Source organism: Bufo bufo, chromosome 2, assembly GCF_905171765.1.
Source record: "Bufo bufo chromosome 2, aBufBuf1.1, whole genome shotgun sequence".
Lineage (NCBI taxonomy): Eukaryota > Metazoa > Chordata > Amphibia > Anura > Bufonidae > Bufo > Bufo bufo.
This window is the reverse complement of record NC_053390.1, coordinates 163,648,391-163,676,108: the sequence shown is the minus strand read 5'-3', so window position 1 is coordinate 163,676,108 and position 27,718 is coordinate 163,648,391. Positions and strand designations below refer to the sequence as shown.

General features: G+C 46.7%; 1 protein-coding gene across 2 annotated transcripts; it reads left to right on the top strand.

Annotated features, from left to right (window-relative positions):
* The first annotated feature begins 851 nt into the window (after positions 1-851).
* On the top strand, positions 852-25,741 carry STARD4 (StAR related lipid transfer domain containing 4). 2 transcript variants are annotated; one of them, XM_040421618.1, is made up of 6 exons: positions 852-892; positions 5,743-5,848; positions 17,322-17,371; positions 19,999-20,125; positions 20,669-20,783; positions 24,157-25,741. In XM_040421618.1, exons 2-6 carry the CDS (start codon positions 5,747-5,749, stop codon positions 24,384-24,386), a joined length of 624 nt encoding a protein of 207 aa, XP_040277552.1. In that variant the 5' UTR covers positions 852-892; positions 5,743-5,746; the 3' UTR covers positions 24,387-25,741. The 2 variants fall into 2 exon arrangements, with proteins under 2 accessions (XP_040277552.1, XP_040277553.1); XM_040421619.1 differs by lacking the exon at positions 852-892 and adding an exon at positions 1,028-1,059.
* The last annotated feature ends 1,977 nt before the right edge of the window (positions 25,742-27,718 follow it).

Genomic DNA, 27,718 nt, shown 5'->3' with positions numbered 1-27,718 from the left:
TGTACATGGTGGGTGTACAGCTGCCATCATCTGCTCTGTACTGTATACTACACTGTACATGGTGGGTGTACAGCTGCCCTCATCTGCTGTGTACTGTATACTAAACTGTACATGGTGGGTGTACAGCTGCCCTCATCTGCTGTGTACTGTATACTACACTGTACATGATGGGTGTACAGCTGCCATCATCTGCTCTGTACTGTATACTACACTGTACATGGTGGGTGTACAGCTGCCCTCATCTGCTGTGTACTGTATACTACACTGTACATGGTGGGTGTGCAGCTGCCCATCATCTGCTGTGTACTGTATACTACACTGTACATGGTGGGTGTGCAGCTGCCCTCATCTGCTGTGTACTGTATACTAAACTGTACATGGTGGGTGTACAGCTGCCCTCATCTGCTGTGTACTGTATACTACACTGTACATGATGGGTGTACAGCTGCCATCATCTGCTCTGTACTGTATACTACACTGTACATGGTGGGTGTACAGCTGTCCTCATCTGCTCTGTACTGTATACTACACTGTACATGGTGGGTGTACAGCTGCCCTCATCTGCTGTGTACTGTATACTACACTGTACATGGTGGGTGTACAGCTGCCATCATCTGCTGTGTACTGTATACTACACTGTACATGGTGGGTGTGCAGCTGTCATCTACTCCACGGGATCACAGGACGATGCTTCAATGACACAGCTCCGCCCACTCTCGTTACTTCAATGACTTCATGGGCGGGGCCATGATGCAGGTCTCCTCTGATAGGTTGCAGCACTCGGTCGCGTTACGCCCTATGAATGACAGTGCGCTGTGATTGGCTAGTAGTGAAACTGCTGATGCCGCGCACACTCTGCCTCTGGCATCCGGAGGGTGAAGAGGCGCAGCGGGTGAGTGTCTGCGGACCGCACGGATCTTGCGCTTCTTTTATTGATTGGTTATTTACACAGGGAGTATTTCCCGCGGACGAACACACAGGATTCTGTATAACTGCCACATCACATGCATTGCTGGTGATTGTGGTTCTACCAGAGGTTGTAAACGATGTTTCTTCATGGTGTGTAATAGGCTGATGCAGGGATAATGCGGCCGTGGATCGTCAGTAGTAGTGTGCGGACAGAACCGGTCCGGGGCTGGACCCAGATCTGTGTCCAGGACCATGGCACTAGGGTGACCGTGTGATAGGAAGCCTGGGGTGAGATACAAGAGCTGTGTGCACACCTGATGATTACTGTCAGTCATCAGATCAAACAGGACAGGAACATCACTGCTGGGTCCAGTGCTGCTTGGCACATCACTGCTGGGTCCAGTGCTGCTTGGCACATCACTGCTGGGTCCAGTGCTGATTGGCACATCACTGCTGGGTCCAGTGCTGCTTGGCACATCACTGCTGGGTCCAGTGCTGCTTGGCACATCACTGCTGGGTCCAGTGCTGCTTGGCACATCACTGCTGGGTCCAGTGCTGCTTGGCACATCACTGCTGGGTCCAGTGCTGATTGGCACATCACTGCTGGGTCCAGTGCTGCTTGGCACATCACTGCTGGGTCCAGTGCTGCTTGGCACATCACTGCTGGGTCCAGTGCTGCTTGGCACATCACTGCTGGGTCCAGTGCTGATTGGCACATCACTGCTGGGTCCAGTGCTGATTGGCACATCACTGCTGGGTCCCCTGCTGCTTTGGGATAAGTCACCACTTTGTCCATGCTAAACGTTTACATGCGGGGACCGAAGCGCAGTGAAAACAAGGTGCAGGTAAGTACACTTCTACCAAAAGGTCTCTCTCAGTGGTAGAGGGTATTTAAAAATTGATACTATGTTGGATAACCCCTTTAAAGGGGGTGTGCACCTTTTGGGGGTGGGGGGGTTCGAACCCCACTACATGGACGACCTGCGAAGGGAAGCCTACTTACCTGCTTCCTGGTGCTGGCTCCACACGCCTTCTCTCCTCAGCTGCTCTGCTGCGCTCCCAGGATGTCAATTACCGTTTTGATGCCACTGCAGCCAATCACCGGCCGCAGCGGTCATGTCAGATGGTCATGCATTTGGCTGCAGTGGTGTCAGTCTGGTAGCGTACTTCTTGGGACCGCAGCGGAGCTGCCAAGACTAGGGAGAGGAGGAGTGGGGAAGCAGGTAAGTATGCTTCCCTTTACAGGTCTGCCCAGGAGCGGGGTATGCCAAACCCCCCTTCCCAAAGTGCACAACCCCTTTAAGCTTAGATATGACTTGAAGAATATTATGGCCAGACGCGTTCAGGCTTCTTAAGGCCTCTTTCACACAAGCGTGACGGATTGGCTCCGGATGCGTTCAGGGTGCGTTCAGTAAAACCATTTTGCAAGCAAGTTCAGTCAATTTTGTCTGCGATTGCGTTCAGTTCAGTTCTTTCCGCACGGGTGCAATGCGTTTTGATGCGTTTTTCACGCGCGTGTCAAAAAACGGAAGGTTTACAAACAACATCTCTTAGGCCCCTTTCACACGGGCGAGTTTTCCGCGCGGGTGCAATGCGGGAGGTGAACGCATTGCACCCGCACTGAATCCGGACCCATTCATTTCTATGGGGCTGTTCAGATGAGCGGTGATTTTCACGCATCACTTATGCGTTGCGTGAAAATCGCAGTATGTTCTATATTCTGCGTTTTTCACGCAACGCAGGCCCCATAGAAGTGAATGGGGTTGCGTGAAAATCGCAAGCATCCGCAAGCAAGTGCGGATGCGGTGCGATTTTCACGCACGGTTGCTAGGAGACGATCGGGATGGGGACCCGATCATTATTATTTTCCCTTATAACATGGTTATAAGGGAAAATAATAGCATTCTGAATACAGAATGCATAGTAAACTAGCACTGGAGGGGTTAAAAAAAAATATTTTTTTTTAACAATAGCGCTGGAGGGGTTAAAAAAAATAAAAAATGATTTAACTCACCTTAGTCCACTTGATCGCGCAGCCGGCATCTCCTTCTGTCTCCTTTGCTGAACAGGACCTGTGGTGACGTCACTCCGGTCATCAGATGATCCATCACATGATCTTTTACCATGGTGATGGATCATGTGATGACCGGAGTGATGTCACCACAGGTCATTTTCCTGTAATGAATGCTCACCACAGGTCCTGTTCAGCAAAGGAGACAGAAGGAGATGCCGGCCTCCGCGATCAAGTGGACTAAGGTGAGTTAAATCATTTTTTATTTTTTTTAACCCCTCCAGCGCTATTGTACTATGCATTCTGTATTCAGAATGCTATTATTTTCCCTTATAACTAGGGTTGTCCCGATACCGATACTAGTATCGATATCGGGACCGATTCCGAGTTTTCTCGGCGGTACTCAGCCGCCGATACCCCGCCCCGATACATAAATAGAATACTTTTTTCCCGCAATGAATATTTTTGCGGCCCGGCAAAGATGCAGCATCGGGAGAGAGAAGGGGCTGGAGTCCGTAACTATGGGCGGGGCCCGGTGCAGTCACTGTACTCTTACACCGGGCCCCGCCGCTCACCAAAGTATTTATAAACGTGAATCCTTATCCTGTTATTAAGTTGAACTAACGCTGCCCTCTCCCATGTTCCCCTGTATCCCCACAGCACTTACTTAAGCTTCCATAGCAGGCAGAGCAGACGGCAGCAGTAACGTCACTCACTGACGTAGAGCGCCTGCTCCGCCCCCTTTATGAATGAAGCAGGCGGAGCAGACGCGCAACGTCAGTGAGTGACGTTACTGGTGCCGTCCGCTCTGCCTGCTATGGAAGCTTAAGTAAGTGCTGTGGGGATACAAGGGGATACAGGGGAACATGGGAGAGGGCAGCGTTAGTTCAACTTAATAACATGATAAGGATTCACGTTTATAAATACTTCAGTGAGCGGCGGGGCCCGGTGTATTGGGGGACACTGTTATGAGGGGGATCTGTGGATGACATATAGCAGTGTCATCCACAGATCCTCCCCATAACAGTTCCATCCACAGATCCCCTATAACAGCACCATCCACAGATCCCCCACCAAATAACAATGCCATCCTCAGATCCCCCCACCCCATAACAATGCCATCCACAGATATCCCACCCCATAGCAGTACCATCCACAGATCCCCATAACAGTGCCATCCACAAATCCCCATAACAGTGCCATCCACAGATCCCCCATAACAGTGCCATCCACAGATCCCCCATAACAGTGCCATCCACAGATCCCCATAACAATGCCATCCACAGATATCCCACCCCATAGCAGTACCATCCACAGATCCCCATAACAGTGCCATCCACAAATCCCCATAACAGTGCCATCCACAGATCCCCCATAACAGTGCCATCCACAGATCCCCCATAACAGTGCCATCCACAGATCCCCCATAACAGTGCCATCCACAGATCCCCCATAACAGTGCCATCCACAGATCCCCCATAACAGTGCCATCCACAGATCCCCCATAACAGTGCCATCCACAGATCCCCCATAACAGCGCCATCCACAGATCCCCCATAACAGTGCCATCCACAGATCCCCCATAACAGTGCCATCCACAGATCCCCCATAACAGTGCCATCCACAGGTCCCCCATAACAGTGCCATCCACAGATCCCCCACATGACAGTGCGTCATCCACAGATCCACAGATCCCCCAAAACGGTCACATGACATTTAAAAAAAGTATCGGTATTCGGTATCGGTGACTACTTGAAAAAAAGTATCGGTACTTGTACTCGGTCCTAAAAAAGTGGTATCGGGACAACCCTACTTATAACCATGTTATAAGGGAAAATAATAATGATCGGGTCTCCATCCCGATAGTCTCCTAGCAACCGTGCGTGAAAATCGCACCGCATCCGCACTTGCTTGCGGATGCTTGCGATTTTCACGCAACCGCATTCACTTCTATGGGGCCTGTGTTACGCGAAAAACGCAGAATATAGAACATGCTGCGATTTTCACGCAACGCACAAGTGATGCGTGAAAATCACCGCTCATGTGAACAGCCCCATAGAATAATGGGTCGGTATTCAGTGCGGGTGCAATGCGTTCAACTCACGCATGGCATCCGCGCGGAATACTCGCCCGTGTGAAAGGGGCCTTAGCAACCATTAGTGAAAAATGCATCGCACCCGCACTTGCTTGCGGATGCAATGCGTTTTTCATGCAGCCCCATTCACTTCTATGGGGCCAGGGCTGCGTGAAAAATGCAAAATATAGGACATGCTGTGATTCTTTACGCAACGCTGAAGTGATACGTGAAAAAAACCACTCGTACACAGACCCTTTGAAATGAATGGTTCAGGATTCAGTGCGGGTGCAATGCGTTCACGTCAAAACTCGCTCGTGTGAAAGGGGCCTTATGGACATAGAGGGTGCAGATTTGTGTACCCCTCATTGAAGGATGGGGCTGATGCAGTCAGTGGATCTGGAGCACAGGATGTGCAGGATTCATATTCTCACCATCGGTATAGTTCCACACATTGTAGTGTAATGGGTTTAGAAGTGTGTAGATGCTGGGTCTCAGATGACAGCGCTCATCTACTTGTCCAGGATTGCCTCACTCCATACTTTTATACAATGGGATGATTCACAAGGACACAGTCTGGATGTATGGATGGTGTAAATGTAGTCTGTCCTGACCTGCATCAGATTTATCACAGGGGCTCAGGCTGGATGATGAATGTGGTGCAGGGAGAGACACTTTTCTCTGGCGGTACTTTTTTCTTACTTTACTACTACATGCCTGCCTTATATTTTGGTTTGTTTTTGCAAAGAAACATGGAGGAGATCGATGTACCGTCTGTGTCAACTAAACTGCAGAACACATTGATCCAGTACCACAGCATTCCAGATGACACATGGAGTGTGGCTAAGAAATCAGTAAGTGTCTTCCAAGTATTTGTCTTTATTCTGTGCTATTTTTCTTAAAGAAGCACTCATTACATGATGTAAACTGTAGTGCAGGTAATCTTCTCACCGATGACTGTATTTTGTGAGTTATAACCTCCCTTCTGATTCTCAGCTGTGTCATGTGACCAATTCTCTGATCTCCAACTGACACAGGAAAGGAAGTCAGTTACTTCTTTATTCATTCCTATGAGACTGACATAGGAATACATAGAGAACTGTCTTCCTGTTCACACATAAGATTCTGTGTTATTTGGAAAGTCAGATGACCCAGCTGATAAACAGAAGGAAGGTTATAACTCACAAATACAGTCACTGGTAAGAGATTATCTTCACTACAGATTACATCATGAACCTTTCTAACAGGTCAGAGAATAATATTTTTTGTGGGAGTGCTTCTTTAATACTGAGTAGATACACTCATTACTGAGCGATACAAGTCAATAAAAAAAATAGAGAGCCTTTCTACTTGAAGGTTGCGGGTTGTTACCACCTCTAGCTGCAGAGAAGTGGTAGTCCATACCTCTAGGGCAGTGATGGCTAACCTCGGGCACTCCAGCTGTGGTGAAACTACGACTCCCAGCATGCTCAATTCATTTCTATGGAGTTCTGAGAACAGCCAAACAAGTGTGCATCTTGGGAGTTGTAGTTTTACCACAGCTGGAGTGCCGGAGGTTAGCCATTACTGCTCTAGGCTGTATCCATACTCTGGCTTAAGCTTCATGCACACGGTCGTTGCCCGGCCGTTCCGTGCATTGGGGACCGCAAACAGATCCAGACCCATTCAACTTGAATGGGTCCGTGATCCGTCAGCACCGCAAACAAATAGAACATGTTCTATTGTTGAGGTACGGAGAGGAACTGCATGGAAGCACTCTGTAGGGCTTCCGTGGGGGTCCGTGCCTCCGTTCCGCACCTTCCGGGTTGTGGATCCGCAATACAGACACAGCTGGTGCATGAGGCCTTAGTATATGTGAGGCAGTTCTTTGATAACTTTCTTTTTTTCAGTGCCGATTCAGTTCCTTGCAATTTATAATCGTTCCAGATTTGTCGTAATAGAAGTCTACACCGACTTGTGAACTTAGGGTGAGGGGCCTGAGTGTGGGATGAGACAGTGGGTCAACCTCCTCATAGGCAGGTACTCGGATGCAGTGACATAACTCCCTGCTAATGCAGGTTTCATTCAGAGAGGACCTCTCCCCTCTCCTGACATGTCTGTTATAGTCGAGACATGTATTCCTCATGACATAACAATTCTGAGGCATCATTTCTTAGAACTCTGCGTTGTGGGGCTCCTCTGTTATTCCTCTGATTGAATGGTATCAGATTGTGTAGGGACACAGCACCAACGGGTAATAGTGGTCAGTTTATTCATACATTTCTAGGAGGAATAACAGAGAAATAGAAGACACAAAGTTTTGAAAAACAGTTATATTCCACATGGAATACAAGCGTCTACTAAACCATACTTGTCTGGAGTGGTAAGAGGTCACCTGGACATCCACTTACTGTATGCATGTCTGAGGATAAAGTCCATAATACATGGATTTAGGCCATGGCTACCTGTGTAGGAGGGGGCATTATGTTCAATATGAGAACCTGCCCCGGGGTCCCACCTGTACTGGCCCCCACATACCAGAAAGATTTAATGACAGCGCCATCTTCTGCTCTCCATTATTTTCTGTGATCTATGCAGAACATGAGCAGAGAGCTGGAAGCTCCACAGCCAGGAGCTACGTTCTGGACACTAAGTATGAGCAGTTCATCCCTTCACCACCCTAGGCCACCAGGGATGTTTCTATTAAACCCTTCACTGCCCCAGAATACTAAATATTTCTCCGTTATATTGTTTGCTACCTCTGATCGACATAGAGAGAGTGAAATTCTATGGGCCAGATTTATTATGACTGACAGCTCACTCCACTTTCACATATGGCTAAAGTCCGTTTTAGCCAAGTCAGATTTATGATCGGCCCTTTAAGACTGTAATAAATGTGGTTTGACGGTAGCAGTTTATCCGTCAGTAAGCAGCTTTACAAAAGTCGCACATCTTTACGAAAAAGTCGCACGTTTTTATGAAAAAGTTGCATGTTCTACTATTAAAAAGTTTTATAAGATAAGCATGGTCCTCACTGGGGTGAAATTGCGACTTTTTTTGCGACTTTTTAAATAATCCCAATAGTAAATCTGTCTAGAGATTCATTTACATAAGAAAACACGCCCACTTTCAGAAAACTGGCGAGCATAGTGCAGAGCAGAAAAAAGTCGCAAATTTGTGCGCAGTTTTAGCGTTTGGTACTTTTTTGGGGACTTTTTCACTCCATTATTCTGACCTGAGCTAATGATAAATCTGGCCCTATGTCTTTTACTCATTTATATGGCGCTTACATATTCTGCAGTGCTGTGCAGAGATTGTCCTATCACTCACTGTCCACTTTGGGGTTCACAATCTGAATTCCAGATGAATCTATCAGTATGTTTTGGGAGTAAGGAAAAAAAACAGAGTACCTGAAGGAAACCCACAAAACCATGCAACTCCTTGAGGATGCTAAAAAGAAGGTCCAGCTTCCACATCTTAAAATCAAATGTAGACCTTATTGGAACATAAAGGACAGGGTTGTTTTGCCTATGCGTTTGACAACATGGCATTCACCCTTCTTTCTACTACATTGTGTTCCCAAAACATCCGTGCACCCAGTGGAAAGGTGAGCTGGTAATACATTTGTCCTTCAGGATGTCATCCATGGTAGGATTCGAATCCAGGACTCCTGCACTGCAAAGCAACAGTGCCTCCATGCTGACCAATAAAAGGAACCCATTCACTAGACTACCATTGAATGGGTTAACTCACAATCAGTCGCCCACTGGATAGGTGATACATTTCGGATTGCTGCTATGACCTCTGGCCCACCACCCCATTCATTTCTGTGGGACTGATGCAGACAGCGACACAAAAGGCCCATAGAAATGAGACCACTTGTCTAGGAATTGCTGGGATCCAAGTGGTCGGACCCCCAGTGATCTCATATCTATCACCTGTCCTGTGAATAGCTGATAAATGCATTTCTTGGAATAACCCCTTTAAGACTTCCTCAACTGCAAGTAGTCCTCAGCTCCTAAGCTAAGTTGTCAGTATATCCTAGTGATGTGGTGAGCCTGAAGAATGTTCTTCTCTTCTATCTATAATCTTTGCCAAGTCAGGTTTTTTAACCCCCCCCCCCCCCCCACCACCCTACTGAAAATTAGGGCCATCAATGTAATTTCATCTTGTTGAGGTTCTTAGAACTTCTAGGACCCGTTTCCTCTGAAAAAAAGCATAGGAAGGTTTACATATGGACTCATTTTTCCATGCTGTGGTTTGTTCCATCCTTGTACATAGATCCATTCTCGATTTTATTTCTTCCTGACAGTTCTGAAGGCAATAAATAGTTCACTCATTCAGTTCTCCTCATCATCGTATGTCCCAGGTAATCTTTGCTCCCATGTTCTTGCTAATCAGAGAGAAAAGATTTACAATTTCAAACATGACCAAGACCTATATCCTAGTAGTCATAAATACAGTCATATATAATGCTGTGAGTGTGCTAGCTCAGGAGGAGTCATGTTCTTTATGAGCATGCTCCTGCCATGCAAGCTCGGGCATCTGGACCTTATGAAGGTTTAATGGGTCCAGATTTGGATTGGTTTGACTAATTCATCAGGTTTGATAACCTTATGGAGTCAGTATTGTATTTTGGGTGCTCACATTTACATGACACCATCTCTGATTATATATAAGGCTTCTGGTTTTCCTGGGATGGAGATGTACATTAACCCCTTAGTGACCAGCATGTTTTGGGCATTTCTGACCAAGCGTTTTTTTCTTCTCCTTTTTTTCATCGTTGCCTTCCAAGAGCTGTAACTTTTTTATTTTTCTGTCTATATAGCTTTATGAGGGCTTGTTTTTTTGCGGGACAAGTTGTAGTTTTTAATGGCGCCATTTTTGGGTATACATAACTTTCTGATTAACTTTTATTAACTCTTTCTGGGAGTTTACTTTATACATTTTACAGCGCTCATTTTTCGGTATAAATAACATAATATCTTTATTCTCTGGGTCAGTACAATTACAGTGATACCAAATAACCAAATACATTTTTTTTTTTTTACATTTTACTATTTTTTTTGCAGTAAAACACCTTTTTTTTTTAAAGAAAAAAAAAAATGTTTTTGCATTGCTGCTTCGTAAGACCCATAACTTTTTTTTATTTTTCTTTCTATGGAGTTGTGTGAGGGCTTGATTTTTGCGGAAGACTTGTATTTCTCATCCGTATTATTGGGGGACACAGTCTTCACCATGGTTATAGCTGCTGTCACTAGCCCCCGTACGCTAAGCATAAAAGTGTGAGCTTTGTCTCTCTTCAAAACTGCCCTCTATCGTGGACAATCTCATTACAGTGTGTTAAGGGAAATATGGCTTTCAGACAGAACCTCATCCTGATGACCACACAAATATGCCTAATAATTGGACTCAGTGGTATTCACCCATTCAGTATGGCCAGTAGCATTGTGTCCCTTGTTAGCATATATAAGGCAGTTGAACAACATCCTCTTGACCAAAAGATGGGGGAAGATATTTGGGTGGTCACAGGGTGGAGTCTATGGTGGGGGGCTGGGACACAGCAAGATATAGGTGAAAGTTGGGAGTGAGGCTGGGTCTCTCTTCCTACCACCCACTGGACCAACAGCACTTCAGGAGCAAGCTAAGTTATATGTGTGCATATGTGGGTATTTGCAGTCTACAATTGTATTACCAATTAGATTATATATGCTGTTTATGCAGGAGTCTCTATATGTACATGTACTAATGGTCAGGTACTGGATGCGAGTTGGTTAGAAGAGTAGATCCAGTAGACTGTATATTGGTGGACTCTGGATATACTGTATATACATACACATTATTAGCCACATTTGCTTAGCATCCAGGGTGCGCAGGAACGGAGGTGGCTGTGTGTGGTGGTGTCCTCTATGTATTGTGTTATCTGTATCTCTATGTATAATGTCCATTGCTTTGTCATCTCTATGTTATCAGTAAACTATTTTTATATATAAGTATCTGCGAGGGTTGTGTGTTGCTCCTGGGATATATAAAGGACTGGAAGAGGTGTAATTATACACAGGATATTCGGGTTCTATGGAAAACAAGGGCAACATGCTAGGAATAGAATAGAAGGGATGGAAAACGGAGATATACATAAATCTCCATTTTTCAAGAGCAAAAATCCCCTCTTCACAGTGGTTATAGAAACCTTACAGGTTGAGGACCCTGCTCATTGGCCGGCTCGAGTTTTTCATTCAGGTGGTCCCGTCGCTCGCCCAAATGTTTCCCCAACCACCAGGATTTTGATTTCTCTCTTTCCAAGGAGTGGAATTTTCCTGATAGATGTTTTGCTTTGCCAAAACGCTTAGACGTCCTTTATCCTTTTCTGGAGGATTTGACTAAGAAGTGGTAGTCCTCACCTATTGTGGACCCTCCAGTATCCCGCTTGGTTAAACATACCCCTTTGCCTATGGTGGATGGGGCCTCCTTCTCTGATCACAAGGATAAAAAATTGGAAGCTTTCGCAAAATCATTCTTTGAAGCAGTGGGCACAGCACTGCGCCTGGTTTTTGCCTCTACATGGGTGAGCAAAGCTATGGGTTAGTGGGCAAACAAATTAAGCCAGGGTCTCTCCTCGGGGAATCCCTCAGAGGAACTTTACAATATTGCCCTGCAGCTCTCCCATGCCAGTTCGTATATTTGTGAAGCCTCTTTGGACGCGGCCAGACTAATGGCCCGCTCGTCAGCCCTTTTAGTGGCTATTCGCTGTATCTTATGGCTCTCCTGCTGGGCGGCAGATAATGCCTCAAACCGGGCCTTGACGGCCCTCCCCTTTACCAGCAGCAGACTTTTTGGCAAACGCCTAGATGAGATTATTTCTGATGCTACAGGTGGTAAGAGCACTTATTTGCCACAAAGCAGGGCGCTTTTCAACAAGTCGTAACAGCGTAGGCCTTTTTCGCCCCTTTCGGAGTTTTTCTAGCCCCAAGTCTACCCCAGATCACAAGCCTTCCTTCAAACCTCGCCCTTCCTGGCATCCCCGTCAACAGGGCTCCAAATCCTATACCCCCAAGAACTCCTCTGCATGACGTGTGGCTTTCAGCACCCTCCGATCGGGTGGGCGGCCATCTTCATCTGTTTCATCATGTCTGGCTGGTTCACGTCTCGGATGCCTGGGTGAGAGAGGTCATCTCAGAGGGTTACAAACTGGAATTCAGGTCCCCCCCTCCGCCCTGTTTTTTTCGCTCGTCTTCCCCGACCTCTCCCTTCACCGCAAATTCCTTTTTTTAGGCTATTCACACTCTTCTGCAGCAGGGAGTGATTGGCCCAGTTCCTGCGCAAGACCATTTTCGTGGGTTCTACTCCAATCTCTTTGTGGTCCCCAAGAAGGAGGGTACCTTCCATCCCATTCTGGACCTCAAAGCCCTCAACCACTTCCTTCGGCTCTGCCGCTTCTGTATGGAGTACCTGAGATCGGTCATTGTGTCCATGGAACCAGGGGAGTACCTGTCCTCGATAGACATCAAGAATGCTTATCTCCATGTCCCCATTTGCGTCAGTCACCAAAAACTTCTCCGGTTCGCAGTGGGTCCTTTTCATTACTAGTTTGTGGCTCTTTCGTTCGGCCTGGCCACAGCTCCCAGAGTCTTTACAAAGATTCTGGCGGCAGTCATGGCCCTACTCCTTGCCAGGGGCATAGTGGCGATTCCATACTTGGACGATATCCTGATAAAGGGTCCGTAATTCCGGGCAACGGCGGACACTCTGCGCATCGTCCTGGACAGCCTGGAATGCTTCGGATGGATACTGAACTGGCCAAAGTCATGCCTTCATCCATCTCAGCGACTAACCTTTCAGGCCAAGGTACTCTTACCCCCGGAGAAGCTATTCACTCTCCGTCTTCAGATTCTCCCCTTGTTGCGGCCCCGTCCTCTTCCCATTCGTCACTGCATGCGGGTTCTGGGTCACATTGTCCTTGCCTTCGAAGCAGTACCCTATGCTCAGTTCCATACCAGGACTCTTCAGTGAGCCATTATGACCGATCCTCAGCCATTCTGGATCAGCTCATACGTCTCCCTGCCCCGTCCTGCCGAGCCCTCAGGTGGTGGTTGGTGTCCGCGATGCTGAGATCGGGCCGCTCTTTCCTCCCCCTCCGCTGGACGATGTTGACAACGGACGCAAGCCTTCGGGGTTGGAGGGGGGGGGGGGGAGTTCTGGAAAATCTATCCGTTCAAGGCATGTGGTCACGCGAGGAGCGCTCACTCCCAATCAACATTCTGGAATTGAGGGCGATTTTTCTCTCTGCTTCATTGGACCAACCGCCTCTGGGGACGTCCTGTTCGGGTTCAGTCTGGCAACTCCACAGCCGTGGTGTACCTCAATCACCGGGGCGGCATCCGGAACCTGGCAGCCATGGCGGAGACAGCACTGATTCTCAGCTGGGTGGAGAGCCATGTTCCGGCGCTGTCGGCAGTTCACATCCCCGGCGCTGACAACTGGATCGCCGACTTTCTCAGTCGGTATCTTCTCGATCCCAGCGAATAGGCTCTTCACCCGCAGGTTTTTCTAGCCATCTGCGAGCAGTGGAGTTGGTGAGACGTGGATCTCATGGCCTCCCGCTTTAACCACAAGGTCGAGAACTTTGTTGCGCGGTCCAAGGATCCCTTGGCCCTGGCGTACGATGCTCTCGTGATTCCGTGAAGTCGGTTCTTCCGTGGAGTTTCGTCTCTTTCCATCCTATTTCAGCGGAACTTGGCTTCGCTTTCGGCGGTTTGGACATTTCTGCAGGGGGTTGCGCACGCTGCGCCCCCTTACCGCCCTCCATTGGATCCTTGGGACCTTAATCTGGTGCTCAACGCTCCTCAGTCTTCACCATTTGAGCCTTTGCAGCAGGTGTCCCTTCGCTTTCTGTCCTACAAGGTGGCCTTTTTGGTGGCAATCACTTCCATCCGTAGGGTGTCGGAACTCGTGGCTCTTTCCTGTCGGTCGCCCTTTTTGATCCTTCATCTAGACAAAGTTGTCCTTCGCTCTGTTCAGTCCTTCCTTCCGAAGGTCGTGTCGGCATTCCATCTCAATGAAGAGATCATTCTGCCTTCTTTTTGTCCGGCCCTTCTCATCCTCGTGAACAGTCGCTCCACACTCTGGATTTGGTATGAGCCGTTCGCATCTATCTATCTATCTATCTATCTATCTATCTATCTATCTATCTATCTATCTATCTATCTATCTCAAACGTCACCTTTTCGACGGACGGATTCACTGTTCGTCATTCCAGAGGGGCCGAGACGAGGATTGACTGCATCCAAAACTTCCATTTCCCATTGTGGAAGCGTACCGCATCAGTGACCGGGCCCCACCCTTCCGGGTTACTGCTCATTCTACTCGAGCAGTTGGGGCCTCTTGGGCAGTGCATCATGGGGCTTCGGCCCTTCAGGTATGCAAGGCGGCTACCTGGTTATCTTTGCACACCTTTTCAAAATTTTACACACCTTTGCATTTCTGACGCTTCTCTGGGGTGTACAGCTCCCACCCATTCTCTCTGTTTACATGCCTCTTTGTGGCCTGCATGGTTCTGGGTTTGTACATTGTTTGGTTTTCCAGTTTTGTTTTTTTTCTCGCTTCTCCTACTGCTTTTGCACAAACTGTGTGAAGGACCGTCACAAACTGTTTTAGCTTGGTCCCTGTAGGAAGGGTATAGCTGAAGGGAGGAGCTCACACTTTTGTGCTTAGTGTCTGCCTTCTAGTGGCAGCAGCTATATCTATGGTGAAGTCTGTGTCCCCCAATGAACAGAAGAGAAAATGATTTTATGGTAAGTACAAAAATCTAGTTTTTTCATTGATATCATTTTGAAGTAAATGATGCTTTTTGATCGCTTGTTATAAGTTTTTTTGGTGGCAACTAAGAATAAATTAGCAATTCTGTCTATTTTCAATGGAAAAAAGCATAATTTTTTTTACCCACAAGAGGACTATAACAGACAGCTTTTTGATTGATTTTAAAATGCAATGTACTATCCCCATAGTGCATTGCATTTTAATGTTAGTGCTGTTCTGACACTGACCAGCAGGCTGCGCCAGCAGAGAGGCGCAGCCTGCTGTAAACTAATGAAGGCAGGCTTAGGGCCTTCATAGACCCCAGCCTTTACACACTTCGGCACCCTACGATCGCATTTGTGGGGTGCCGATGGGAGACAGAGGGAGTCAGCACTTTACATGTGACGGGCGCCATTGCCCACGGCATGTAAAGTGTTAAACAGCCTGGATCAGCACTTCTGCCGGTTAGGGCTTTCAGAGCAAGACCGCGGTTCTCATGTGAGAGCCGCTCCCCGCTGCATGGGGGACCTGTGCAGCGCTTAGACTGGGCCGCCGTAAAAAAGCGGCAGCCCAGCCTAAAGCCCCTTAGTGACCGCCGTAAAAAGGAGTATGGGTGGTCACTAAGGGGTTAATACATTCCCACCTATTCCAGTACTCTGAAATCACATCTTTGGATAATAGTAATGCATACGTATCAGCAGTTCGCCTCAGGTCTTTAGTAGGATGCAAAATGTCTACTCACTGCTGACTGTGGCTTAAAAGAAACCTGTCGTCAGAAAATGACCTGTTTCTTTAAATCAGGTTTTTATGGTTAATTACTAGGCTTGATCCAAAGTCGTTCCATTCAAATACTTTAAATTTAATGCGATAGCGCAGTAAAATAGAGGGCACAGCGCATGTGCGAGACTTGGGAAAGCGAAGCCAAATTGCAGGCTGTTACTGAAAGCCAATAGGGGGCGTGGTTACCTTGACTTGAAGCAAGGAGGCCGCTGTCCCCTTTACTTCAAGCTGACATGCAAATTAGCGCGGATGGAGGATAAAAGATCGTTTTCTGACCTTATGCAGCATCGGACGGCAGGATGAAAAGTACTGTATGATTAGTATCACACTGCGGGCTACCCTGAGGCACTGCTGGCGGGTTTACATGCATTTAGGAGGTGACAGGTTCCCTTTAAAATGTATTGGCTCTGTGGGGCCAAAGTTTATCTCGCCTGAAGTCGTGCAAGACTTTGTTTAATTCCTACTGTATTCAGAAAATAGCAATCCCAACTGGGCTTTGGTATCGAGGTACGTAGGCCATAGATAGCAGATATGAATACGGTAGGAATTCACCGAAGTCTCGCACGACTTTGGGCGAAGAGAACTTTGGCTCCATGGAGCCAATACATTTTAATACTGTACGGATACAGCATTAAAATCTAAGTATTTGAACGAAGCGACTTCAAATCTATGATCCAAAGGTTGATTCGCTCAAGCCTAGTTATAACACCTTTTTTTGGAATGTTTAATGATTTTTTTTTTTTTTTATTCCTTGTCACTCTCTTGATAAAAATCTTGCCAAGACCACGGTGCCTCATAGTCGACTGATACTTGCTCTCCTGTAGAGAGAACTTTTAAACAGTCATCTCATGCAGGCAGTTTTACGATGAAAGGTAATACTTATGTGTTGATAATACAAGATCCAATATTCATAATAGGTGATAGCCGCAGCTTATCTACTCCCCCTCACTGCACAATGACATATGCACAAGTCATTTGTCTAGAAAAGCTGTAGAAGCCATGGAAGCTGCTGTCCAGCATATCTCTAAATGTTGTCAGCAGCTCAGGCAAGATGTTTGCCACCATCATGTACAGAAATGGAATAACAAAAATCGAAAGAAAATAAAAAGGTGATGCATCCACTTTGATGATCCCTATGTGATAAGGTAGTAGCAGAAGTTCATGGAATGAATACTGGTTAAAGGTCTACTATTATGTCCTATTATCATACAATTTCCCTGCAAGTAATCGAACTTAGACCAGAGTTCACCAGTGGAGATGTGAATTACCTGAATTACCATACATTCCTCATCACTTTCTTATCATCATTTTATGGAAATGAAATGAATATGATTTTGGGTGTAACGTTCTGCATGGAAAGCAGAGCTAGACAGATCCCATGGCTCAGGTAGTCAGTGCACCTAGACCTGTACTACTGGTGTCTGAAATGTGGGTTCTTATGTCAGCGCCTGCACAGTAGAGGACGTGGCTGTGGTTGGCTCCTTAGTTGTTGTATACATTTAAGTGTTATTTTATATTTCTTCATGTGAAGTGTCACAGTACAATAGACACATAAATCTGAACATCTACTGTACCTACAACGCGTCAGGTTTATTTTTGTCTTTGCAAATGTATTCATGTTGAAGAAAAGGTCGGTGCAGAAAGTTTACATTACTGTGCTTATCTATTACTGTGTAGTCTTTGTGTACTTTAGATGATAACAGCGTGATCCATTAGATTGTATTCTGCTATCTGGTAACTATCAGCATTGACCTTGACTTCTCTGCTTTCCAGAGTGATGTAACAGTCTGGCGAAAACCTTCCGAAGAATTTGGTGGATGCCTGTGAGTGTCTGTCTATTTCTTGTACCAGAAAACTATGTTTAAAGTCAGCACCAATGTCCCACTTTATAGAAGAGATGCACGGTCTATTTCTTGTACTCATCTATTTCATCAGTGGTGAGGTCTTCCTGCAGCAGGAACTTATGGCCTATCGACTCAATGTGGTTTTCCACGATTCTGATATTGATGAGCTATCCTGAGCATAGGGCATCAATATCAGATCGGCAGGAATCCGACCTCTGGACCCTGCTGATCGGCTGTTTGAGGAGGCCACGACCTCGCAGCTTACCAAGAACATCGCCGTCCATTGGGTAGCGGCCATGCTTGGTATTGCTTGAATGAGACTGAGCGGCGCCTGGGCAATGTGACCCATGAACGTGGCGTCACATGGCATAGAAAGAGGCCGCAGCTCTGCGCTGATCAGCAGGGGTTCCTGGAGCTGGACCCCCACCGATGTGATATCTGGGGGTAGGTTATCAATCTCAGAATCTCTGAAAACCCCTTTAATGGAAGGGCACTCTGATCCCCACTGGTCGGGTGCCTGGTCCCTTTTACCAGTAAAGATGTGGCTGGCATATCTGATCAGTTTACATAAAATATAGAAAAGCATCATTTTATTCAGATCATATCACATAATGAGTAACGGCAACAGTTCAATGGATATATGGATATCCTCCCCCAGCATAATAAGACAGCACGCATCCCAATCCATTCAAGTGATGATTCGGTCCAGATGTGATGCAGCAGTCCACCGGTGGACTCATTGGACTGGTGGGATGCAGCAGTCCACTGATAGGAGATATGGTGGGCCTGGTCGCCCCTGTACTGAAGGGAAACTCTCAGTATATTTCCCATAGTAAATGGAGAGTGAGTGAACATGCGTGGCCACTAGTCCAACAGAAATGGGGACCAGACACCCCTCATTTTATGAATTATTTCCTATCAATGTACCACAGAAGTCTGGGGAACACTGCACTGCTCATTAAATGCCCTAGGGCCTTATTCACATGCACATAATTTATGTACTTGTGATGTCTTGTGTACACCGACCCATAGAAGTAAATGCTGCTACTCACACTTCAGTTTTCTGCATGGACCGAAGGTATACATGGAGAAATTTAGGGCATGCTCTACTCAGATCCATGTCTCAAAGAAAACTGACCTTGAGACAATTGTATCTGGCGGTCATCGTTTGTGTGTCTGCACTTGGCTCTGTTTTCGGCCTCATGCACACGGCCGTTGTTTTGGTCTGCATCCGAGCCGCAGTTTTGGCGGCTCGGATGCCGACCCATTCACTTCAATGGGGCCGCAAAAGATGCGGACAGCACTCCGTGTGCTGTCCGCATCCGTTGCTCCGTTCCGTGGCCCCGCCAAAAAAATATAACCTGTCCTATTCTTGTCCGTTTTGCGAACAAGAACAGGCAGTTATATTAATGGCTGTCTGGACCGTTCCGCAAATTGCGGAACGCACACGGACGCCATCCGTGTTTTGTGGATCCGCAATTTGCGGACCGCAAAACACACAACAGTTGTGTGCATGTAGCCTTCTTGAAATGTTTTTCTCATGAGTACACTCCAGAAAAGCATGATGTTTCCGCCATAGTCATAGACCGAGCGGTCACACTTAGGGTACTTTCACACTTGCGGGAGAGGATTCCGGCGACGAAACTGCCTGCTGGATTCGTCAAAACGTATGCAAATTGATAGCATTTGTCAGACGGATCAGGATCCTGATCCGTCTGACAAATGCATTGAAATGCCGGATCCGTCTCTCCGGTGTCATCCGGAAAAACGGATCCGGCATTTATTTTTGTTCACATTTTTTGCGGTCTGAGCATGCGCAGACTGCAAAAACGGATCCGTTTTGCCGGAACACTCGGGGCCGGATCTGGCATTAATGTATTTCAATGGGAAAAAATGCCGGATCCGGCATTCCAGCAAGTGTTCCGGAATTTTGGACAGAGATAAAACTGTAGCACGCTGCGGTATTATCTCCGTCCTGAAAAGTCAAAAAGACTGAACTGAAGACATCCTGATGCATCCTGAACGGATTGCTCTCCATTCAGAATGCATGGGGATATGCCTGATCAGTTCTTTTCCGGTATTGAGCCCCTAGGACGGAACTCAATATCGGAAAAGAATAACGCTAGTGTGAAAGTACCCTTAAATATGAAACTAGGTGCAGAGGTCTTCTGTTTGTCATACTAGAATATTGGGGGCGGCTACTGTGTAAGTCAGTGAGAATGGGATCTACCAACAAGCAGCGAATACGTACGTGATGAGCAGCAGGACACAGCTTTAATGGCGCTCTCCCCACCGTTCAGCTATTCTGCAGTAGCTCAGGTGATCGGTTGGAGGGGGAGCCTGGAGTCAGAATCCCAATTGATCTGATGTTGATGACCTACCCTATGGATAGGTCGTCAGTATAAAAATCCTGCAGAACCCCTTTCCTTTTGCCAAGCTGTTTACCTGCTCAGTTCAGTGTCAGCCTGGCTGTAGTAGGACAGTCTGGCATTTCAGATGGGCGATTTGTTGGCCCGCAGTCTGAATCCGTCATTGCTGGTTACTGATTATCAGTTTTATGTACCTGGTTAAATTTCAAGGATTCTTTTTTTTTTTTTTCATTACAGGTACAAAGTGGAGGGAGTTGTGAAAGATGTGACAAACAGAATTGTTGACTATATCCGGCCGGGACCTTACAGGCTTCAGTGGGACAGCTTGATGACCACAATGGATATCATTAAGGATTACCAACAGGTAAACGGCCTGCCTGTGAAATTGCTTTATTGGAGTCATTAGTAGCTGCTATTCCTGGCCCATCGACTCTATTCCTTGTAGACAGCTATAAGGCCCGATGTTTACCTCTGCAGCTTTTCCTAACAATATGCAATGTATTTCAGTGCTTTAAAGGGTGTTCTCATCTCCCCTCTTCATTCCCAATGGCATTTTCTAATAAAACGTAAATATGTTTCACCCCTACATAGTATTTTCTCGCACCCATGGGTCTGTAAATTCTCCTAGGTCCCCGACTTCTCTTTATCTGTGCAGTGTGATTACCGATCCAGCAAGCGGCACTATGACATTACCGCTCCACTTGCTTCTGCATGTATTGGAATACAAATGGTGAAATCGTGGCAAATGTGCAGCCAAACCTGCGTCGAACATGGATGTAGCCAAACAGTGTAAATACATTTGCCTCAGGGATTTCATTGAGAACCCAAACCCATATAGGATCATATCATATCTCCTTGTTAATAAAACCTGCTAATGAATGTTTCTCTTGATCTGTTTGCACAATAGGGTTGCTGTGTGATGTCCTACACAACCGCTGGACAACTTTTGAACATCATTTCCCCAAGAGAATTTATAGATTTCTCCTACACTACAAAATATGAAGACGGTCTTTTAACTTGCGGTATAATTTCAGTTTTTCATATTCTTGATTCTCATTTATTTTTGTTATCACTATTTCTATATTTATTTTTCACATTTTTATATATATATTTTTTGGATGTCCTTTTCATCTATATATCAATACATTATTACTATACTATACTTTAAGCCTGTTACAATAATGGACGGTAGAACAGTAGTGCATAAACATTAGTAGGAACAGTCTATACTGTATTAAATGGCAAGGGAACTTGACCACATTGTGTTTCTTTGCTGGCACTAACTGATGGCTGTGACTGGTGGCTGTGACTGGTGGCACTGACTGATGGCTGCAGCTGAGACTGCTGGCTCTGACTGATGGCTGTTGCTGAGACTGCTGGCTGCAGCTTGTGGCTGAGACTGCTGACACTGAGTGCTGGCTGCAGCTGAGAATACTGGCACTGACTGGTAGCCGAGACTGGTGGCTATGGCTGAGACTGCTGGCACTGACTGGTGGCTGGTGGCCGAGACTGTTGGCTGAGACGGCTGGCACTGTGACTGATGCTGTGGCTAGTGGCACTGACTGGTGGCTTAGACTGGTGACTGTGGCTGGTAGCCAAGACTGGTGGCTATGGCTGAGACTGCTGGCACTGTGACTGGTGGCTGTGGCTAGTCGCACTGACTGGTGGCTGAGACTGCTGGCACTGTGGCTGTGGCTAGTGGCACTGACTGATGGCTGAGACGGCTGGCACTGACTGGTGGCTGAGACTGCTGGCACTGACTGGTGGCTGTGGCTGGTGTCACTGACTGATGGCTGGCACTGACTGGTGGCTGAGACTGCTGGCACTGTGACTGGTGGCTGTGGCTAGTGGCACTGACTGATGGCTGAGACGGCTGGCACTGACTGGTGGCTGAGACTGCTGGCACTGTGGCTGTGGCTGGTGTCACTGACTGATGGCTGAGATGGCTGGCACTGACTGGTGGTGCTGAGACTGCTGGCAGCGACTGGTGGCTAATACTGTTGGCAGCAGCTGCTGTGTGTGTCTGACAATACTTGGACTGTGCGGCTCTGTGATGCACGTAATGACGGCGCTTGTGATGCACGTAATGGTGGCGCTCCGACGTAGAGAGCACACCATAGGAGGCGGTGATTGGCCGGCGCGCAGCTGTGGGCGGCGTGTGGAGCGGCTGTGATTGGACGGCGCTCTGGTGTGGTGCGCCGTGTGTTAATTGGCCGGCGCGCCACGCATGCGCACTTCACTTATCGGCACACACACACGGGCACGCACACAGGGCTTTTATTAGTATAGATGATCAGTGCAGGTTCCCCTATGTGAGCGGCAGACATGTCAGCGGTCACAGCCCCTATGGATTGTATAGAATAGATTATTCTATATGATCAGTGTAGATTATTATATATAGATTATTATGAAGTGTAGATTATAATATGTGATCAGTGCAGATTCCTCTATGTGATGTCAGCGGTCACAGCGCCTATAGATTATTGTATATATTATTATATAGTGTAGATTATTGCAGATATTATTATATAGTGTAGATTATTATGAGGTGTAGACTATTCTATATGATCAGTGCAGGTTCTTCAGTGGTCACAGCTCCTATAGATTATTAGATAGAGCGGAGCCACAGCTGGCGGTGACAGGGCTGAGGGCAGTGAAGTCATGTAGGGACACTGGGGGAGTGGGCTCCATGAGGAGGAAGGACAGAGAGGAGGGGTCTTGGGGCTCCACACCCCTTTCCTCAGCGGCGGTTCCCCCCTCACACAGCGCGCACCTCCACACCTTCCGTGCGGTGATTACCTGAGCTCGGCTCCCGCAGTGTCCTCCTCCTCCTTGGCCCCGCTCACCAAATCCTCCATTCCTCTGTCAGCTGTCACCTGAAATTCCCTCAGCCGGTCCCGCCTACATCAGCGGTGGTGATTGGGCGGCGTGCTGCTGTGGGCGGCCTGTGGGGCGCCGTGAATGAAAGTCTTGAGATGACATCGGTGAGGCGGCGTGTGGGCGGTGTGGGCGAACTGAAACGGTGGCTCTCCGACCTGCTTGCATGATTGTGGCTGTGGGCGGTGCAGGCGCCGTATCCTGATTGGTGGGGGATCTGGTGCGGGCGAACTGAAATGGCCCTCCGTCCTACTTGCCGTTTCGATGCTGTGGGCGGTGCGTCTGCATGTGGAACGCCGTATTCTGATTGGTCGCTGCGCATGCCCAGTGTAAAACTGGGCACACACACATGGACACAGCGCACTCACACAGTGCTTTTATTATATAAGATATTAATATGACAGCAATCCTGGCATTGTGCAATTTTCTGCAAAATCCACAGATGATGCAAACTGACATCTGCCAGGTATAGGGCATGACATGGACTGAAATGATGCCCTCATTTTCTCTACCACACATGGACGGGGTTTTGTAACATTGCCCCTGTCTGAATGTGGTCTTAGAATTTTTATGTTTTCTCCATTAATGAATTTCCAGTACAAATGAGATCTGGCTATAATATGGGCACATTTTAGCATCTGTTGCGCGGTCACTAGACCCATACCCCCATAAATTATTTGAACCAAACTTGACCATGGAACCGTATGTTGATCTGAGTTACTTTCAGTAAAACCAGTGGGGACACAAAGTATGAAAACTTAGGGTAGGTTCACAAATCTGTTAGGTAAATCTGGTGGTCTGTTCCACCAGGGGATCAGACTACTGGAGTTACCATATCCAGAATAGCACTATAATGGGATCTGACCGGTTTCCAGGATAAATGGCTGTTTCAGCTGCTCAGATACCACTGCATGCAGTGTTATTAGTCCAGTCGAAAGCCACCATTTATGCCGGAAACTCACTGGATCCCTGTTGGAATCTATAGTGAATAGTGAATGGGGAATCTGATGGTGTGTTGAGGCGTCTGGCTATGTTGGACAAGGTAACTCCGGTAGTCTATTCCTCTGCCGAAACAGACTACCAGATTTACCTAATGGAGTTGTGAACCTATTCTGACTTTTTGTGCTGTATACCTTCTGTAAAGTAGCATGCTCAACTATACTAATCCATACCGCAAAAAAAAATAGCGACATATACCAGTCGTAGCCTGAGCAACATACTGTATAACACGTAGTATATGCTTTTTTTTTTTTTACAGTAGGAGCTTCTATGCAATCTGTGCCTCTATTATTATACAGTGGGATACGTCACAACCTCATTTCGGAGGTTTACCTTGGGAGATCCCTTTGATTTATACCTCCGGCATTGGCTCCTAATGTGATATGAACAGAGCCTCACATGAGCATTGAAATGACAACAATTCTATGCATATGCAATCTGAAGTGACGGGATAACCCCGGCGAGTTCCTGATGCAAGCGTTTGCTGTGCAGTAACATATCTCTTTTCTTCCACCACAGGTGTTAGCATCGAATATGAAGCCGTGAGGCCACACTGCGTCCGTGGCTTTAATCACCCCTGCGGCTGGTTCTGCGTACCCCTCCAGAACAATCCTGAGCACAGCTTCCTGACTGGCTACATTCAGACCGACCTGAGAGGAATGCTTCCTCAGAGCACTGTTGACTTTGCCATGGCTGGCTCCCTGGTGAACTTCTACAGCGACCTTCGGAAGGCCTTGACGAAGTCATAGACTTAAAGCAGAATTCCTATGTGCTGCATTATTAAAGGGTAACCTACAGTGAGTTCCTTAGACTAGATGCTTGAAAATGATTGTACTGTAATTGCATATTAATCCTCCAGAAGGGCAGAATATTTTTAAATGAAGACGGCAATGACATATATTTTATGAAATTTATTCTATTTGACTGAAAATGTATTTTGTATAATTTTGCTGTCACATTTGCCCATACTGCTGTACATATACCCAGCTAAATGTCATGATGTATTGGTGCTGTTTTTCAAAGTTTCAATTAGAAAATAAGAGATCAAAGGGTAGATACATGGTACAGTATTATATATTTTTACAGAAAATATCTGCAGGTTTATACAATCGCTGTTTGTCTACTATCTAGGGAAAAAGAGAGGATGCAACAATTAAGAAACTCACAGAAGTAAGGCTGGGTTCACATCTGTGCCGCAGACTCCACTGCAGATTCTGTCTGTTTCTGTGGGGTGTCGTTGGTTTCCATCATATAACAGATTTGGCACTGAAGTTTTTGTTCTCCATTTTTCTGTTCTAAGAAAGGAACAGAAAAGGGGAAACCACGAAGCAGAAGTGAATGTAGTCCTTCTCTGCTCTATAACCTGCAGGCACATTTCCCAAAATGTTATTTCCTTTTAAGTATGCTACACCTCCTAATGTTGGTCCTTACATTTATATAACAAGCATTTCACATTCAGTTTCTAGTGATATTTAAAGAGGCTTTCCAGAACACAGCGGGTCCTTCAAATCCACTTTAATTACACATAAATCGCTTGTAGGAGAAAGTTAATAATATAGTTACCATTCAAACGTTTTGGGAACCCAGTCAAGTGAAGCTCCTCTTGGGAAAATCCAGCTTCTGTGGACATCACCTCCTTCACCAGGTTTCCAGCCTGGGCTATGGACGTCACTTCCACAATGGACAAGGCCAGAACTATCTCTGTCCCCGGCACATGTGCAGATGAGGTAGATTCAGGAGTTTGTACATGCACCAGGTTCAGGAATAGCTCTGGCCTCCTCCAGAGCAGAAAGTACTTTCTGTCCATAGCTCAGACTGAAAACGTGACTTCATACATGAAAACTGGAATTTTAGAAGAGGCATGTGATGTAACCAGGTTCCCAGGGGGCCGATTGATGCAACTTTAGAATGGTAAGTATAATACAAACTTTATTCTACAGGCGAGTTATGTGTAATGAGGGTGGGTTTGCTGGACCAGATGGGTCCTGGAAAACCTCTTTAATTGGGCTTGATACTTTCTTTTGTTTTTAAGTTATTTTTAATTATTTATAATACTCAAAGGGGTTATCCAGGAATTTGATATTGATAGCCTATCCTTAGGATAGGTCATAAATATCTGATCAGCTGTTTGAAGAGAAGGCTGCGCTGCCTTCCCTTCATTGTTTACCTGCTGTACATTGACCTCCTTAATCAGCTGCACTCACCGGAGCTCTGGTGAGCACTGTGGACTCCTCACAGCTTACCTTACATTAGATAGCAGCTGTGCTTGGTAGTTCAGTTCAGCCTGATTCACTTGAATGGGACTGAGCTGTACCTAGGCCATGTGACCAATGTATGGTGACATCACTGGTCTAGGAAGAGGACTGAGCTCTCACGGAGAACTGCAGCCTCTTTGAACAGATGATGCATGGGAGTTCTGGGAGGTGGACCCCCACTGATCTGACATTTAAGACCTATTCTGAGAATAGGCTATCAGTATCGAATTCCTGGATAACCCATTCGGTTATTTATAATCTATAAACAGAGATCTCAGAGAAATCTTAAGATATTTTATTGGTAATATTTTATAACTTATTTTAAATGTATTGTAAATAAAGGCTCCAGGTTTGATTAGTATTGGTCATATTGTCATCACATATACTGTAATCTCTAGCTTTAATTCTGTCTGTACAGTTTTCGGTTCTTACTCTTGAGTAGTGTATGAATACTTTCCTTCTGTAACCTGGAAACAATAAAAAGCAGGATTGTTGCTGCTTACTGATTTTTATAGCTTTATTTTTTTCTGGTAATGATGATGGAAGTATTTTTCTAAAGGAGAATACGGATATGACATCGAATGCATGCCACAATTTTGTTTTCTGTCAGATTCCATACGAAGCCTTTATATGCCTCAGTATGAAACTGGAGGGATAAAGCGGTCCAGTACAAAATGCGGCTATAATCGTCACGATGGGAAGTGGGGAAAAAACCCCACCGTACAATGTCAAATATAATGAGGAAGCAGCTAGGCCAGGACGCCGGAATCAGTGAGCAGGTCACCTCCTAAAGCGTCCCTAATCCTCACCCTAACTCCTCACCGTATGAGCGGACCTGGATGGTAGGATGGCTCATACCAGGATACCTTTGGCCCTGAGTCGCCCTGATAATCCCTCACATAGGAGCAGGGGAGAGACGACCTGTTCTTCCCAGACACGGATGAACAGGAGTCTCAAATGGCCTAGCAGCAGGGAAAGGGAAAGACCACATGCAGCAAGAGGATCGGCAGGTAAGAACAACAAGACAACTCACTTACATGCCGAAGCCTCCACAACTAGAACCCGTGCCTCAGTACAGGAACCCGGACACACAGCAGGTCACAGTACAAACAACCGACACAGGAATCCAGCATACCAACTCTGCCAGAGCCCCCCATGCTCACACAGTGCATGGCAGCCCCAAGCAGCGCTGCATACAGGCTTATGGTTCACCCCTCCGGAAAACCAGCCCCCTTTTGGAGGTACAACACACACAGGGAAAACGTCTTGCACACATGCAGGGACAAACACCAACAACAGCCCAGACATGTAACAACAAACAAGACGTACAACAAACCCTAAACATAAACTCACACCAAACATACAAGTGAGGTAGGGTGCATAGAGGATAAGGGAGACAAAGGAATGACATCGATGTCCTACAAGGTGGCCCTCAAGGACTGGGCAGATAGAACACCCTGGACTGGAGCAGAGCTCCAGCACCAACAACAGCTGAAGTACAACTGACTCCAGCCAGGAAGCCACAGGAGATAAAACCCAAGTGACCACACACAGTCAGGGAGTTAACCCTTACAGCACCAGACAGGGGGAGGCTACAACTTAAAGGGGAAGTGCACACACAAGCCAACACGCAACACGTTGCCACCGGCAACAGCATGCGTGGCAACCATGTCACGGCGCACACTGCCACAACAGCAACACATTGCCATCGGCAACCGCAAGCATGGCACCAGTGTCACGGCGCACACAGCAAAGGCCGTTATAATAATGCAGTCATATGCACAAGGCCTAAATGGGAGATGGTTAATTAAAGGGGTTATCTCATG